The 16,878-nt window shown below is 33.7% G+C and overlaps 1 protein-coding gene across 2 annotated transcripts; it reads right to left on the bottom strand.

Moving 5' to 3' along the window:
* Positions 1 to 4,232: 4,232 nt before the first annotated feature.
* LOC112503059 (30S ribosomal protein S9, mitochondrial) lies at positions 4,233 to 13,617 on the bottom strand. Of its 2 annotated transcripts, none has more exons than XM_025107127.1 (5): positions 13,378 to 13,617; positions 9,910 to 10,613; positions 5,497 to 5,940; positions 5,201 to 5,284; positions 4,233 to 4,586 (listed from the first exon to the last, which is right to left on the bottom strand). In XM_025107127.1, the coding sequence occupies exons 2-5, from the start codon at positions 10,532 to 10,534 to the stop codon at positions 4,495 to 4,497; spliced, it is 1,245 nt and encodes a 414-aa protein (XP_024962895.1). In that variant the 5' UTR covers positions 10,535 to 10,613; positions 13,378 to 13,617; the 3' UTR covers positions 4,233 to 4,494. The 2 variants fall into 2 exon arrangements, with proteins under 2 accessions (XP_024962895.1, XP_024962894.1); XM_025107126.1 differs by having other exon boundaries at positions 9,910 to 10,655.
* Between the last annotated feature and the right edge of the window lie 3,261 nt (positions 13,618 to 16,878).

Consider the following 16,878-nt stretch of genomic DNA (forward strand, 5'->3'; position numbering starts at 1 on the left):
GTAAGATTTTTAGTCCTTATCATATTCATCCGGTAAGGTAATGTGACTTAGTAAGTGCTTATCTGAGTAAGTGTTTAGTAAACGGCCCCTAAGATACCTTCCAGAAGCACCAAACAAGCTCCAAATATCTCCTGAAATATGTACATTAAGTTTTATGAGCATTGAATGCATATAACTCAATTTAGCCTTATGACTAGTTAACTTTCATACTTTAATTTTCCTATTACAGCACTGTTTTCTATCCCTGTTTTACTCCACTTAACCTCAAAATCACTCAATGACTTCTAAGATGAATTAAACTAGACTAAATTATATTTCACATGGCACTGGTCTCACAATTTCAGGATGTCTCTTTGATTTTATACGAATTTTTGAAGTTACTGCAGAAACAGTGACTTTTATAGTCTAAAATGTCCATTTTTTATGCTAGTCTACCCAAATCATCTCCAAATGGTTCCAAATTCATAATTTCATCCTTAAACATCATAAAATTTATAAAAATATCAAAACCCCTTTCATTTATATACTAATTCCATGATTTGCCAAGTTTGACTTTCAAAAGTCAAAGTTTATATATAAATCCTATAATTAATCAACAATTGCTTGTGAATCCCGTAAAAAGTTTTTGACACCTACAACAACTCCTAATAAGTTCAAAACTTAGTTCCAAATCTTAACATCTCATCACACACCTCTAGTTTGAGTGTTGTACCGAAAAACAGCGTAATTTGTAAAACTTGCATAAAATGCAATCTACGCGACTTTTTCGACTTCCTTCACTTCTAACACTTCATATTAACTTATTCAAAGGTGTTCCAACCTTTACTTCACCGTTTAGATCATCCGTTCAAGTTTTAGGTAAATTTTTCCCATTTAAGCGCTCTAGTTACCTACCCGATTTCCATTTAAGCAATGTATTTTGTATTTTGAACCCTCACATCATCTAATTATGTCATTTGTGAGGTGTTAGCACAAAACTTACCTCCTACATCTCATTATAACTATGGGTTCTACTTATAGCTCATTAATACACTTGTCATTTTAGCAAATTCTCTTTTTACACAATTAGCACATAAAGCATGTTTAGAAGGGTGGATGCTTCCAAAACACTACAAATGCTTCCAAAACACTACAGTTTCCAAAACACAAGAGCTAACATGTCCTAAAGATGGGATTCCCCTTCTAATTTCCATCTTCAAATTTAACGAACAATTATAGTTTTACAATATCATGGATCTATTAGCATAGAATAAAAGAATCAAAGGTTATACATATGGAATCGAACATACAAACAGTTGTTGTTGTTAGAACAAGTTTACATACATCAATAATTATCACTTTTTTATCAGTTGGGAAGTACATTTATTGTTCTTATGATTCTTTATGCTTTTGTTAACTGTTTTGATTTCCATGTGAAATCAAAGTGGCCAATCTTGATGCATATTTGTACCTAATGGAGAAAGCACCTCATACTTGGTCGCGTACATTTTTTGAGATCCATAGAGCTTGTGATGCTGTCAAAAATGGCATTAGTGAGTGTTTTAACTCACTATTGGTAAATGCTAGAAAAAAGCCAATCCTTACTCTGCTTGTAGCTATTAGAGTGATAATGATTGAAAGGATGGATAAAATGAGAGAGATATGGGAAATGGGTGGATGATACTTTATATACTTTAGTACTCATTGTTCATAAACTCACTAACTTCTCATTTCCATGTAGATTTTGGCATGTACTTCCATGCGGGGGTGATCTTTCTGAGGTTAAAAGTGGGTTTGATGCTTTCATAGTTAATGTAGATGAAAGATCATGTACTTGTAGAATGTGTCAACTATCGGGTTTGCCTTGTGCCCATGCTATGGTTGCGATCTTGTACGTAAACAAGATTCCAGAAAGTTATGTTCCAGATTGTTTCAGAAAAAGCATGTTTATTCAGTCATACACTCATCATTTAAGACATTTAAGCGGAATCAAAATGTGGCTCAAAACCAATCACATCAGCCCCTTGCCGTCGTTGCCAAGAAGATTGCCTGGAAGGCCAAAACTTAAAAGAAGAAGGGATGCAGTGGAAAGATTATTGACTTCAAGAGGACAGATTGGAAGACGATGAAGAAGAATGACATGCACGAAGTGTAAATCAAGTCATAACAGTTGATCATGCAAGAATGCGGAAAAAGATGCACCATTGAAAGATTTCAGACCACCAGGTAGGCCTAGGACTAATTTTTGTAGACAAAGCAGTGAACGGGGTACACGAGGCGGAACGGGTTCACAAAAGGGTGTTAAAAAGGTAATGTAAAATCTTCGAGTTTCATACTAATTTTATATATCAATTGCATATTAATTTGTTCACTAATTTAAATAGGAACCATCTCAAGTGGAGTCACGACCAAAGCTCATCCCAAAAAAAGGAGGTCAAGTGAAAGGATAACTTTGAACAACCTACGAAAAAATACTGTTGAGAAAGATGGAGAAGGTAGTAGTTGTGACAAGGCGGTTCCACTTGATTAAATAACATTGTTAGACGAATGTGAATAGAATGGTTTTCTTTTTGAAAAGATATTCACTTGTTTAGTTTTTGGCATTACGAAGTAAGTAATGAAATTTACGATAAACTCGATGAACGAATGGTTTTTTTTTTTGAATATTTTTATTCGTGAAATAGTAATCTTTTGTAAACATGTTTAATTTCTGATGTTATAACTTTTAGAATATATATTTGATTAATTTACAATGTTTAAATGATAAAAAAAATTAAAATTATAATATTGTAATAGAAATTGCTGATTTATAATAAAATACTTTTGAAAGTACAATGCTATAATAAAAAAATGTCATGTCTGCACTAGCCTACGTGGACAATGAGGTGACAAAGAAATCTGATATAATGGGTAAATTTAATTTAAAATGTTACTCAATACTATAACGGGTAAATTTTTGAAAGTACAATGTTCTAATAAAAAATATTTTGAAAGTACATTGATGTAATAAGAAAAACTGAAAATAAAATACTATAATAAGAAAATTTATAAAAGTAGGTTTTATTTCGCGCATTTTGCCCAAAATAAAAACATTACCGCTTTTTCAAAACCATATAAATTCGTATTATATCGATAGAAACAAAGAATAAAAACTAAACATTAAAATCGAAATTTATCCCGCTGTATTACATAAATACCCTTCTAATAGTACATAAATCATTAAGTAATCAAATACAAGGGTTTTTATTATCGAAAAAAAATTTATAGATGACCCAGACCAAAAAATCAATTTACTATAGCAATCAAAATTGCAATTTACTCTAGCTTTTATTATTAAATGAAATGTTTGTTTTATTAAACATAATAATATAATTAATAATAAATTTTATTAAACTATTGTTAAAATAATTAGAAAAATATGGATATAAAATTATAAAGTTAGTAAATATAAAATTATCATAAAGAAATTAATAAATTAAAGATAAAAACGAACATAATTAAAATATCATAAATTAGTGTAAAAGATAATGTTTTTTTATTAACCTGAATATCCAACTCGTTATCCGAGCCGATCAATTACAGGACGATCATATGTTTAACAGGTAGCCCGAAGTCACAGCATTTGAATCTTCGTGGTCACAAGAGGATTTTTGTTCCTCCTTGGATTTGAATAAAAATTCCGTTGTGACCATGGAGGTTCAAATGCGGCGAGTCATGGGTACCCACAAAGCAGGTGGTCACGCTGGGATTAGTCAGCTTCCATAACAAGTTAGACATCAAAGTTAATAATAATTAGAGAAGATCTAGAGTTTACTTTAAATTTTAGTGTTACTCGTCCGGATACTACCGGAGGTGTAAATGAGCCGATTCAAGTTGAACTGTTATTCGATTTTGAGTAAAAATAATAATAATACCATGCTTGAGCTCAAATAACTTTTTTAGTAAGACTCTAACTCGAGCTCAAATATTTTTTAAATTATATTGTTCAAACTCGGAAATTTCTATATTCTTATTATATGATTTATAAATATACGAGCATGTTTGGCTCGAAAAAGTAAATGCTTAAAGGCTCAATTCGGCTCGATTCAAAAATTTTAATCGGGTTTTAGAACAAACAGGGTCGAACATTAGTGTGATAAAGCTAAACTCGTTAGATTAAACAAGTTTTATGTTGTGTTTGAGAATGATTCGAGCTCGAGTATCATACCATGATATCGCTCCTCTTATGAAACAAGAACAATTGGAAATATATGTAAATGCAATTGAAACACTATATTAATCCAATAACAAATTTATTAATTCTGCCGTTACATGACTTATAATGCAAACAGAAAAACTCTAAAAACCAGGTAACTACTTTAATCGCGCTCTAACTCGATAACCAAGCTCTAAAATTGGTAGAGATAACACACAGTTCAAAAAGGTGATGATATGATAATGATAATGTTATCGATATCGTATGTTAACTAACCATCATGAAACAAAGTAATCCCCTTTGTGAAGAAGAAAAAAACCTCAACGCTTGACCCATTGGAAGCTCTTTCTTGCTTTCGCCTTTCCAGGTTTCTTTCTTTCCACGACTCTCGAATCTCTTGTCAAGAAACCAGCTGCCAAAAACACACAAGTTTCCACATCAATCAACTACATACAAGGATACCTGGGGCCCGCTTCGTTTGGTTGGTTTTCTATCAAGTGGATAGTTTGGGAGGGTTTTCCATTGGTATAAGCGTGTTTTTTAATTGCTAGAAGCTTACTGAATAAGCGACTTTCTCTGTACCAAACAGTCGTGTACAGTTGACCGAATAATTGTGTTAAGTTGAAAAAAAATAAAAAGATAAAACCACACAGCTTCCTCCCACACAAACAAATAAAATGAGCACCAAGAAGAAACAAAGAATGAAACTTTGTTCCAAAAGAATGCAAATACTTTCCGTTTTGTTTTGTCATTATCAAAGAGCAATTCATTAATAATCGAACAACTATATCAATCTATATGTATGCCAAATCAAACAGTGCATTTTTTTGATGGATTAACTTTCATGCAAGAGGCCATTGCTGCATTTTTTTAGGAGACAGCAAGTACATGGTATAACCCATCGTATATGAGATTCTAGAGCATTTGCCAAGACATTTGACCAAATAACTAGACATATAACCAAAACAAAACTACTTATAGCAAAGGTCAAGTATTTGCAATTAAGACAAGAAAAGGTCTGTTTACCTTGTTTCAAAGGAGGACGGAATTGATCAGGTGCCCAGTTTTGCAACGCCCTGCTCATACCAAGACGGATTGCACCAATTTGACCTGCAGATATTATTAAGTTAGTATTAAAAAAAATACATAATCAACACAACTCAGATCCATAATGCCTATATAGAAGCTGGAATGGTGAAGTTGGAGAAAAGACGGTTTAAAAAGGGGAGAACAAGAGATGGAGAAAATAAACATATTAATGTTGCATTATGGAACAAGGAAGTAGAATGTAATCTTAATTTATGTAAAGGTTATATGCTAACCTGACACGCCACCTCCTTTGACAGTACAATTGACATTGAGAAGACCCAACGTTTTTGTCTCTGAAAGAGGACGAAGAAGAGCAGCCCGTTGATCAAGCATGGGGAAATAGACATCAAATTGTTTGTCATTAATGACAAATTTACCATCGCCAGGTTCAACCCAGACACGGGCAATGCTACATTTCCTTTTCCCCGTGCCATAAGCCCTACCCTGACTATCAACCTGTCTAACACGTGATTTGGTAATTTCCTCTTGCTTCTGTCGCTCTATGTCAGCTCTGGTGGACTTGCTGGTATTCTTTTCATACCGCATCTCCTCAATTTCGCTTAGTGGGGGTAATCCTGGAACGTCATCTAGGTCCTTGAGGGCCATTAAACTTTCCAACATCTCATCCGTGATTCCCGATGCAGCAATTAGGTCGCCAAATGCGTGATCTGGACCACCTGTGTTAAAACATTAGTAGTATTAATACATATGAGAGCACATTTCTGATAATTCACTACTCCTAATCTAGAAATCTCTTAATTCTTTAATTGGATGAATATAAAATGCAATTGGTGAAAGGGTAAAAACATATTATGTGAACAAGTTGTAGCATCTTTATGCCAACTCGCACCAAAGAAAAGAGTTGACAAACTCGGATGTTAAACACATAATAGCTAGTCCCAGGACAAAGGAACAGTATTGTGAAGTCGCACAAACTCATCTCAACCGTCCATCTAGTTTAATCCCAACTAGGGATATAAAAAATACACTGAAATGGCACCTGACCGTACAGTTTGGTTCTTGGTTCTTCCATTCTACAAAAAGTTGTTGTCAGTTTTTATTTGTTAATATTAGAAAGTGTACATTAATTTGGGGGTAATGTTGCATTTATATTACTTGTTTGGTATTTTGCATTGCACATTGAAATTTCGAATCAAATCACATGCATGATGCATATGTTGCTGGCAACAACACACACATACAATTTACATGCTGCAGCCAGCAACAAAATGGTGCAGCACAAAGCATCACAGCAGGCCAGAAAATGCTTTCAAACCAGAAACAAATTGAATTTTCATTATTTTTGCTTTTGGTTTCACTTTCAATTTAGTCCTTAATCCCAACCAGCTTATCAGTTGATTAAATTTAAAAGGATGCTTTAATTATCAACACAAGGGAGAATCCATTCGAAAGAGAGAATTAGCAGAAATAATTATAAATGTTATGCCACCAGCAGCCTCAACTCCACAACATTCAAGTCATACAACCAACTTGAAATTTTGTTCTCCACTAAGCACATCATGGTGCCCTTTAATCCATGTAGGTTTCATGTCTGACAACATATTCAACTCAAAACATGTATCATAAAACCAATCTAGAAATTTTACATTTGCATGTTGCAGTTATAACTTAAAATGGCATGTACTTCGCATCATTTAAAGAAATATCTTTTAGACAATTAAATTTTCAAATATAAATCCCAATGACCACTCGGTTATACCCACCATCATTGCATTTGTTATCCAGTTAAAGAATCACCAAATTAGCATTAAACAATAATATTAATATCAGTCGATCACCGACATAAGTGATAACTCCCAAAATTCAAGTAACATTAACACCATAAACTATTGACATTTAAATTTAACATCAATTGCTATGAAAATCAATAGCCGATTGCAGTCCTGAGATGAATTGCGGTTTTAAAATATTAGCGGCACTATTCACCGCTATTGCACCGCGATTCCTTATCATAATAGCGATCTGCTATAATGCAATTATTCTTGGGCCAATTCAGTGTTGGGGCTTTAAGTTTCAGAATTTTGGGGCTCTGTTTTCATATCTTATGGGTCTTTTTTTTTTTTTTAATATTTGATTATTTGTTGGGCTTAGATTTGGCAAGCCTTAAAAAACCACTTAGACCTTTTTAGAGTTTTAGTTGAATCCATAGTCCCTTTCTTCCTTTCAAGTTTCATCGACTGAATCCATATCCAAGATTCGATCGTCCCTTTCCATCATTCAAGGATCTCGACTTTCATCCAGTAGACCAGCACCACTCGACTGATCCATATCCAAGCTCCAGCCCACTTGACCCCAGTCCTCGACTTCAACTGCAATTAGCTCATTTAGTCGTTTATGAGCTTTATATAAACTTTATTACTATATTGCTTGTGCGGTTTGAAACTTTGAACTGTTTGACTTGATATGTATTAGGCATACAATATATTAAGTTATATATACATATATATATATATATATATATATATATATATTATGAACCCAATTTTTAAGGTCCCAACTGCAATTCCTCAATCGGACGTGTTAACTGCTTAGATCAATTGAAGCTAACATTAACAACGCTTTAACCACCAATATATATATATATATATATATATATGTATTTATTTTATGAACCCAATTTTTAAGGTCCCAACTGTGATTCCCCAATCGACCGTGTTAACTGCTTAGATTAATTGAAGCTAACATTAACAACGCTTTAACTACTAATATTCAATTGGCCTCAATCTTGTAAGAAAGGAGGGACTAAAAGTTGCATCTAGATGGGGGATGCGTCTGAACAGGCCCGGCCCTAGCCACATCCAGCCTGTGCAATCGCACAGGGCATCAAAACCCCAGGGGCATCGAGTTCTTATACGTTATTAGCTTTGGTTTAATCATTAGGGCTGTAAACAACAAGCCAAGCCGCATAGGGCATCAACTAAGCGGCTAATCTAATTAAAAGGAAGGCAGCGTGAATACGGTCATCAAACAAGTGAACAACCGAACTGATTCCTACTATTCTTCATCCCTTCTCGTTCTACTGTTTTGATTCCTTCAGCGAGGGGATGAGCCACCTAGCTTGACTAGGTCCCAAAGGTTATAAAAAGAGTACGTTTTGTTTGCTTAAAAAGTCGGCATGGAAGCAGTTTTTAGCATTCCCACACAGGCATCAGAAACCCCAGGATCAGCTCTGTCTCTGAACACACCTTGCATAACACTATGATTAATCATATTATTACTAAAAAGGACAACTATTATAAACACGTGAGATAGCCTAATTTGTTCGTTCTACTTTTATATTAATACATTATCTCACATTTTTCACTTTATTATTACATATGGTTTATTTGCATTGTTCTACAACCATAACACTTTCAAGCATAACTAATAGTAGGATCCAATAATCACCAAGCATTTTCAATGAAAGATCACTACCATACACCAAATTAGATTAATGGTCTCAAAAGCAAAAAAGTCCATGGGAAATAGGTTGTACCTAGAAACATAATCAACATCATTCGAATCTTCAGTTAAATATCAACCCTTTTAAGCCCTTCAAAGCTCACGTTTTATATTTTCATATTCATTTTAACCTTATTTCTGCCTTCTTATGCTTATTTCCATGTTAACTCTACATTATATCTTACATTCTTGCCATTTCCACTAAATGAATTATGTATTATCAGAAATGCTTATCATCTTAAAGCTCATAGATCGCTGATACTACTCACAATGTCTAAAAACTATGAAACAAATGATGGAGATAGTTAAACATAATCTATAACTCCAAACAAATTTCAATACTTTTGTTAAATAGAACTACCATACATTAATACACGTTTTCATTAGCAAGAGTTTAGGAAAAATTTGGTTTTTGTTTGTCTTCCTATACAAGCTACATAGAAGACTGGCATTTGTCTAGACCATCTGTTTTGTGCCCAAATTCAACCCACGCCAAGTTATGTTATTGGCCTAATCAATAAACCATTTATAAATTTTCGATGATTTCAAAGGGTAGTATGGTAAGTGCCAAATGTATGCATTGCCAATCCCATGACAAAGTTGGGAGCAAATAGATTTAGATTTATTCTTTTCATCTTATGGTTTATTTGATAGCTTCACTACTCTATATATAAATTAGGCCACAATGATTTTTTTTCAAGATAACACTTAAAGACGGTTGACAAACAAACCTCTCCAACAGTACCAAGAAGTGCAATGCATAAAACAACGTGCTCTTAACATAAAACATGGTCCAACATCCCAAACACAACCCAAAGGGATGGTAAACTTCCTTAATACATGTATTTAGCATTTCACATGTTTGATTTACTTCCCAATTTTTGAAGGAGTTTTTCCAGAAATCATTTAGTGTAATCTTCTTGATATTTTCGTGAATTTTTTATTCGTATAATCGTATTTGGGTTCTTTTATAGATGAAGTAGTTGAACCTCTCTTTCCTTGCTTTATACAAAGTTCAAACTAATTAATCTTCATTACAAACTTTTTTCTTCTTCTCTGTTCATATTGAAACCCTACAAACTTCAGAAATTATTCTTTGCGTCCTATGCATATCAAATGTCATGTAACAACAAATAATATTTTGATGGGATACAAATATATGCATATGGTGACGAAAGGTATACCTTTGAGTACCTCTGATAGAGCTTTCTCCTCGATCTCCAGGAATCTATCTTCTTCTTTATTTTGACTTTCCAATTTTACATCGCCATCAAGCCCAGCCGATTCCGAAACTCCTGCATCCCCAATATCAAATATTTCAGCTTCTCCACCATCCTTCTGATCTCCCACCCCAAATTTCCAATCTGTAAATCCTTCCCCTGTCCCCCACTTATCATTAACACGACTCGCCTCAGTCCTTTTACCCTCACTCTCTATCACTTTGAATATATCATGTTCTACATCATTGCCCCCTCCTTTCTCCTTCCATTCGCTACTGAACCAAGACTCCTCTTCCTTATGATTTTTTACTGCATCCCCACCACCAACGAAATCTTCAAGGCTCTTGGTAACTTCACCAAACACAGATTCGATGCTTTCTTCATTTTCCGTTGAAATCTTCCACAAATCTGATGATTTACTACCATTATTGTTGTTGGTCGAAAAAAAGCGTGAGATGCTTGAAAAGAATGAAGAGGAGCAAGGGCTTTGAATCAGAGAAGGATGGTGATGCTTGTGGTGAGATTGATATGATGAATTTAGGGCTACGAAACGGAGGCTTGAGGGTCTTATGAGTAGACGAGTTAGCATTTGGAAAGTGGGGGAGATCCTCCGTCCTCGTCTGGATAGTGAGGTGGTGTTTGCAGAATGTTTTTGGATGGAATGTAATCTGTCAAAGGAATTAGAATGTAATGCTCTCAGGTTTGACCACCTGTTTGGTTGGCAAATTGAAATGGAATATCATGAAAATAAAAATTGTAAATAGATGCATTCAAAAAACATGTTTGTAGAGATTTATATACAAATCTTTTGTATTCACCAAAACAGAGTTTTAGAGATTTATATCACATATAGAAATCAGACAGATTTATAGAGCACATATAGCTAAACCATCACAAATTTATCAAACAGATTTACACAGCATAATCATAGATTTATAAGCACTTATAGCAAAATCAAACACATTGCAAGCACATATAGAAATCAAACAGATTTTTAAGCACATATAGCAAAACCATAGCACAAACAGACAAAAGCATCTGGAACAATTCAAGCAGAAGACAAAATCGAGCAGAGAAAGCGAGACATAAACCGAACCCATAGATAGAGAAAGAAAGTATAAAAATCATAAATCAAACATAAATTGACGGAAAAACTAGAGAAATCGAGCAGATGAAGAAGATGAAAGGTGTGTTTTCGAGCAGAGATGAAATAGGGAATAAAGAAAATTGAACCTGTGGTGAAGACGAATCTGTTTTGGCGTTGCAATGGAGAAAACGAGAGAGTGTGCTGAGAGCTTCCAGATAGAAATCGATCAAATGAGAAAGGGTGTTGCCTGTTTGAAGAGACTAGGTATACTTGGGGTTAAGGGTATTTTTGGAATTATGAAAATGTTAATTCCATTCCATCTTGGTTTAAAAATATGCGCATAATGCGCTCCGATGCGCTGGAGGTAACGCATCAGAGGGGCTGATGCGAAGCGATTCAATGATGCTCTCTGATGCGGTCGCATCACCTATGCATCACACGATGCGTGCATCAGCGCATCCTGTATGTTTCATGTTTGAGCTCCTTTTTTCATTCTTTAAAGGTTTTTAGTTGAGCTTTTTGTAGATTAAAATATAACGTAATAATGACCTAATAAAATAGAAGCCCCTCTCAAGTCTCAAGTCGCATATCAGATTAAGAACATATCAGATTATAAACATATACGTGGGTCGGGTCCATCAAGAACTAGAAGTGCAAGAGGAAAAGAACGTGCTCTTCAGGATGAAGATGATGAAGTTGAGGTGGAAGCAGATATTGGAGGGTTTGATAATTATGAGGGAGATGATACCCGTGTTGGGGTTTGACGATGCTAATTTTGGGGAGTATTAGTTGGTCACTTGGTCATTTAGTTTAGGGATTGGGGACTATTAGACATTTACTTGTGTTCTTCATGGTAGTAGCTTGTGTGTTTCGTTATTTCGATTCACTAACTTTTTAAGATTCTAATGCCACTTTTTGAACTATTTTATATTATAAATGAAGTATTTTGATAGGTAAGTATTTTTAAGGTAGAAATTGATATGTAGAATTAATTTATAAGTATTTTTTGAATACCGGACGCATCACGTTTTCTCTATTGAATACCGGGCACCTGGACCGCTTCGCACTTTTTAAAACCAAGCATTCCATCAAAATACCACCTTTTATGTTATGGAATTAGACCCAAGTGTACCCTAGTCTCCACAAACAGACGACTTCTCATCTGATCGATTTCTATCTGGAAGCTCTCGACACACTCTCTCGTCTTCTCTATTGCGACACCAAAACATTCATCTTCACCACAGGTTCGATTTCTTTATTCCTCATTTGAACTCTGCTCGAAACACACTCTCTCGTCTTCTCCATCTGCTCGATTTCTCTACTTTATCGATTTATGTTTGATTTATGGTTTTTATATTTTCTTTCTCGATCTATGGTTTTTCTATGGTTGCGATTTATGTCTCGATTTCTCTACTTCCTCTTCTCGATTTTGTCTTCTTCCTGCTACTCTATTTCTGTTTGTGCTATCGTTTTGCTATATGTGTTTACAGATCTGTTTGATTTCTACATGTGCTTGCACATCTGTTTTTGTTATAATTTTGCTATATAAGCTTACAATCTATTAGATTTTGCAATATGTGCTTGCATGATTATGGTTATGCTATATAAAGCTGTTTGATAATTCTGTGATGGTTTTGCTATAAATATTGTTATCAAACCGTTATTACACATCCTAGAAGTTTCCGAACCATAACATCGAAGCAATAAGTACAAAAATTGTTCATACACATTTATAGACCGATGATTGGTCTAACGTAAACCACATTTAACAAAGAATATCAAATACATGGTTTATCCGTTTGGTAGTTGGCTATTAATTTGAAAATCGTATTGGAGTACCAAACAATTGCAATCATAGCTTCGTTCCAAATCAATCTTGCAATCATACCTTCGTTCCGAATCAATCTAATAAGCCTATGTCTACGTGTTATTGCTAAACTAAGTCGGGTCATTTCCTGTTCCAACTCAGTAACAAAAATTAGTAAAATATCACACATAACCCAAATCAGTCTAGAAACAGTACCAAATCAAAAACATAACCCAAATCGGTCTAGAAACAGTAAAATATCATTCATAACCTAAATCGTTACCCAAATCAAGAAGAAATATCCACATCAAATATCGTAACCCACATCAAACAGTAACAATAAACAGAAAAAACGACATACAAACAGAAAAAGAACAGAGGAGTCGATCGACGAAAAAGAGAAGCAAAAACAGTCGATTGATGAAGGAAAGTAACAAAAACAGACCAGTCGATCTAGAAACGGTAAGAAAATCATAAAGCAAAATCGTAACAGGAAGAAGCAAAAATGGATAAGGATACGATGGAGAAAAAGGTATACCTGCAGAGAAGGAGTCAAGAGGAAGAAATCGATCGGTGAAGACGCTAAGCCATACTTCAATCGATGAAGGAGAGACACCTGGAGAATCTGTCGATTGATGAAGCAGTACGTGAAAAGCAACGGGTGCGGCTAGGGTTTTAGGGTACTTTTGTATCTCTCGAAACTATTGGTCGGAATGTATTTCAATTTCTTCTCCTTATCGAAAGGAATGATCAAATACACTACGTTTGAAGGGTCTTTGGTTTGCAAAATAATTTCTTAAGTAATAGACTTTGTTAAATAACATTACCAGGTTTGACTAAATACTTGGTTCGTGAAAAAATAATATAATATATCTAATAAATAAAAATGTATTTATTTTGTTCGCAAAAGAATTAAAAAAATAACAAAATTACATTTGTTATCAATAAAATACATGATGCAATAACAAATACATCCCCATAAGAACAAATCATACACAAAATTAGTAATATGATGCATTAACAAGTCAGTACCCCATAAATAGTAACAAAAATGCAGAAACAGGAACATATCGTAACAAAAATATTAACAAAATCGCAACCCACATCTAGCAAGAAACAATAACCAAATTGTACCCACAGTAACAAAAATGGAGAAGGAGGAAGTGGATCTATGAGCAATAATAAAACCGTGAGTCGATCAATGAGCAGTAACAAAAAAATTAAAGAAAGAAGCAAAAATGGAAGAAGTCGATATACGAGTTGTTTGATGAAGGAAAGAAGCAAAAATAGAGCTGAAGGAAAGAAATCGACATAGAAAGAGAAATCATACCTATAGTCGATCGCAAGAGGAAGAAGTGAATCAGTGTAGAGAGTCCAAACTTCTGTTGATGAAGGAGAGAAACCAGGAGTGAGGTGTTCAATCGATGAAGCAATAGAGAGAAAGAAGGTGTGGTTAGGGTTTTAAGTTTTAATGAGAGCATTTTTGTCATTTTCAAAATTTTGGATTGAATAGATTTCAATTCATCTCTTTTGTGAAGGAATGGTGAAATTCACATTTGAGGAAATTTTTAGAACTTAATTTCATTCCATGGCCAACCAAACGTCAGAATTGACCATTCCATTTCTATCAAATTTCGTCGAAATTTGACGAACCAAACGCCCCCTTAAAAGATTCCTTCCATAGAAAAAATGAACCAAACAAATAAATGAAATTTGGTCAAATTAATTCAACATTTTAATATCATCAAACATCTTCAAATTCTGCGAACTTAACGCCGTTGTTAGAGTAATATCCAACCAATTTTTTTTCCAATATATTAGGGAAATGAAAATCACAAAAAAAAAAAAGAATTAAATTGAAGATTGAATTACGAAGTTGGTCCACGTGGTTTAACGAAAATTATGACTAGCATCCTTAAAGTCGAATATGGATTTGAATTTTGGTCCTTGTGGTTGTTTATTTTGTTATGAATCTGGTCGCTCTCACTAACTTTGTTAACAGTGATGTCAAACTTGGGGGAATTTGAGTAATTTCACAATTTTCTCCTATGTTTTACTAACAATTTGAAAAGTAAATTATATTATACTTAATTATTTTATTTATATTCATATCATATATGTCTAGTTACTTTATTTGAGTTTTTCTTTTGCATTTTATTCATATGTTTTACTTGCAAGTTCAGTTCTATCCCTCTTTTTCTTTGCATCAGACAACACCATCAAATCCGGCCGCTAAAAGAAAATCAAGGAAAATGAATGCATTCTTATCGTTTTGATTTTTGTGTTTTTAGTTCTTGATTTAAGTTTCCAAACTAAACAAGAACAAGAAAACAATACCAAACTTGAAAAGGAGAGCAAGTTTCCATCGAATATCATTTTTTTTATTTTAGATAATTTCTTAGGAGGTGCTCAGTGTTTTATTGCTCTTACGTATCATCCTAAACAATGAAGGAAGTTATCCTAAAGGTAACAAGGTTATTGGTAGCTTGGAAGCGTTCGTGTTCACACACTGTGTATGAAATCTCCATAGTGATGGTGCAAGTGCACGCTGACACTGTGATCGCTTGCAAGTAATAGAGTGGTAAAATACTGAAATCGTTTCCATAGGAATTGAACTACTTAGAATCAAAGAATTTCATTAACTTCTTGATCATGTTTGGGTTTGTAATTAAAAGTTGGATTTTTGTTGGTGAAAAGTTTTAAAAGACAAAATAGACTTATAAATAAAAGATGGGCATGAATGTAAGTATTCCTCAAGACAAAGACAACAATATAATGGTCAGAAACATAGAAGATATTTATAAAAATTCCAATATCTCGAAAGTGAAGTTTTATAGATAGTGTCCACAAAGTTCCAACAAAGTTCTCACTTCCATCATTCTGAAGCTTGCTAATTTAGCTAAATAAATAAAGAAAAATTAAACTTAAAAAAACATACTCAAATCTCTTTTTAATACAAATCTCTGATATTTGAACGTTAGCTAAATACATACAAAATTCATATTTCTACTCAATTATCAAAAACTTTCTCTTTTGTGCATCACTTAAGCGGATTTCGAAATCCGCCCATCTCTAGGTCAAAATTTTAATATTAACACTTCAAAGTTGTTGGGTTCAAAGTTGTGCTGAAAAGTTGTATTCAAGTTGTTTCTCCAATTTTAATGTTTTAGTCTTTAATGCTTTCGTAGTATAAATAGGTAGGCTCCTTTGTAATTAGTTGTTAATCGTCATTAGTCTTGTAATCAGTTGTAATCTTCAAGAGATTAATACACAATCATTTGGTGAAAATTCTCTCTACTTTCAATCTCATTATTCTTAGGATTTATCTGATTTGAAGATATTTGAGACTTTCAAAAGTGATCGGATTATCCATGTTGAGTTTTAGTCCTGACTTAAGTGATCAAGTTTACGAAGTGGTAAAGAATGAACACACTCAAACGTTGCTAATAAATCTTAGCTCATAATAGACATGTAAAGCATGATAAAAGAAAAGAAATAAAACTTGAATGGAACTTTCATTAAGATAAAACAAGAGTCCATTGCCATAATGGTGGAGCTATGGGCAGAAGATTACAACTAAGAAACTTAAAACAAGAAATATAAATGCTAAGACTGAAAGCTTAAAAGCAAATATGGAGAGACTTCAACTGAAATGGAATGACAATCTTTTATCCATAGGAAATGAGCCCGTTAAGATCTTGTGGTTAAAGAGTCAATTCACCTCCCTCTTTTATCCAAAACTTAGATTTCTAACATGGCTCCAATTCTAAACAACTCCTAGAAAAGTCTTCACGAAAACTCCCTCCAAAATTGATCCTTATATAAATTCAGAATCTTCCCACTGTGGACACAGTCTCAAAGTGATGGTTTTTGGAATAAATTCTCATCATTTTTAGAATAAAGGGGGGAAAAATAAGAGAAATTGGGTATTTAAATGACGTGAAAACGGGAATAATAAATAAAAAATAACTCTAAAAAATAAGAGTTATCATACCCCCAAACTTGAGTTGTTACTTGTCCTCAAGTAAAGGAAATGAAA

The sequence above is a fragment of the Cynara cardunculus genome, unplaced genomic scaffold, assembly GCF_001531365.2.
Source record: "Cynara cardunculus var. scolymus isolate 2C unplaced genomic scaffold, CcrdV1 Un_Scaffold_2468, whole genome shotgun sequence".
Taxonomy (NCBI): domain Eukaryota; kingdom Viridiplantae; phylum Streptophyta; class Magnoliopsida; order Asterales; family Asteraceae; genus Cynara; species Cynara cardunculus.

Coding starts and splice junctions, on each gene's coding strand:
- LOC112503059 (XM_025107127.1), bottom strand. CDS start 10,534: ATGCTAACTCGTCTACTCATAAGACCCTCAAGCCTCCGTTTCGTAGCC. Junction 5,285..5,496: donor CAAAGGAGGTGGCGTGTCAG/GTTAGCATATAA, acceptor TAATATCTGCAG/GTCAAATTGGTGCAATCCGT. Junction 4,587..5,200: donor CCGTCCTCCTTTGAAACAAG/GTAAACAGACCT, acceptor TGTTTTTGGCAG/CTGGTTTCTTGACAAGAGAT.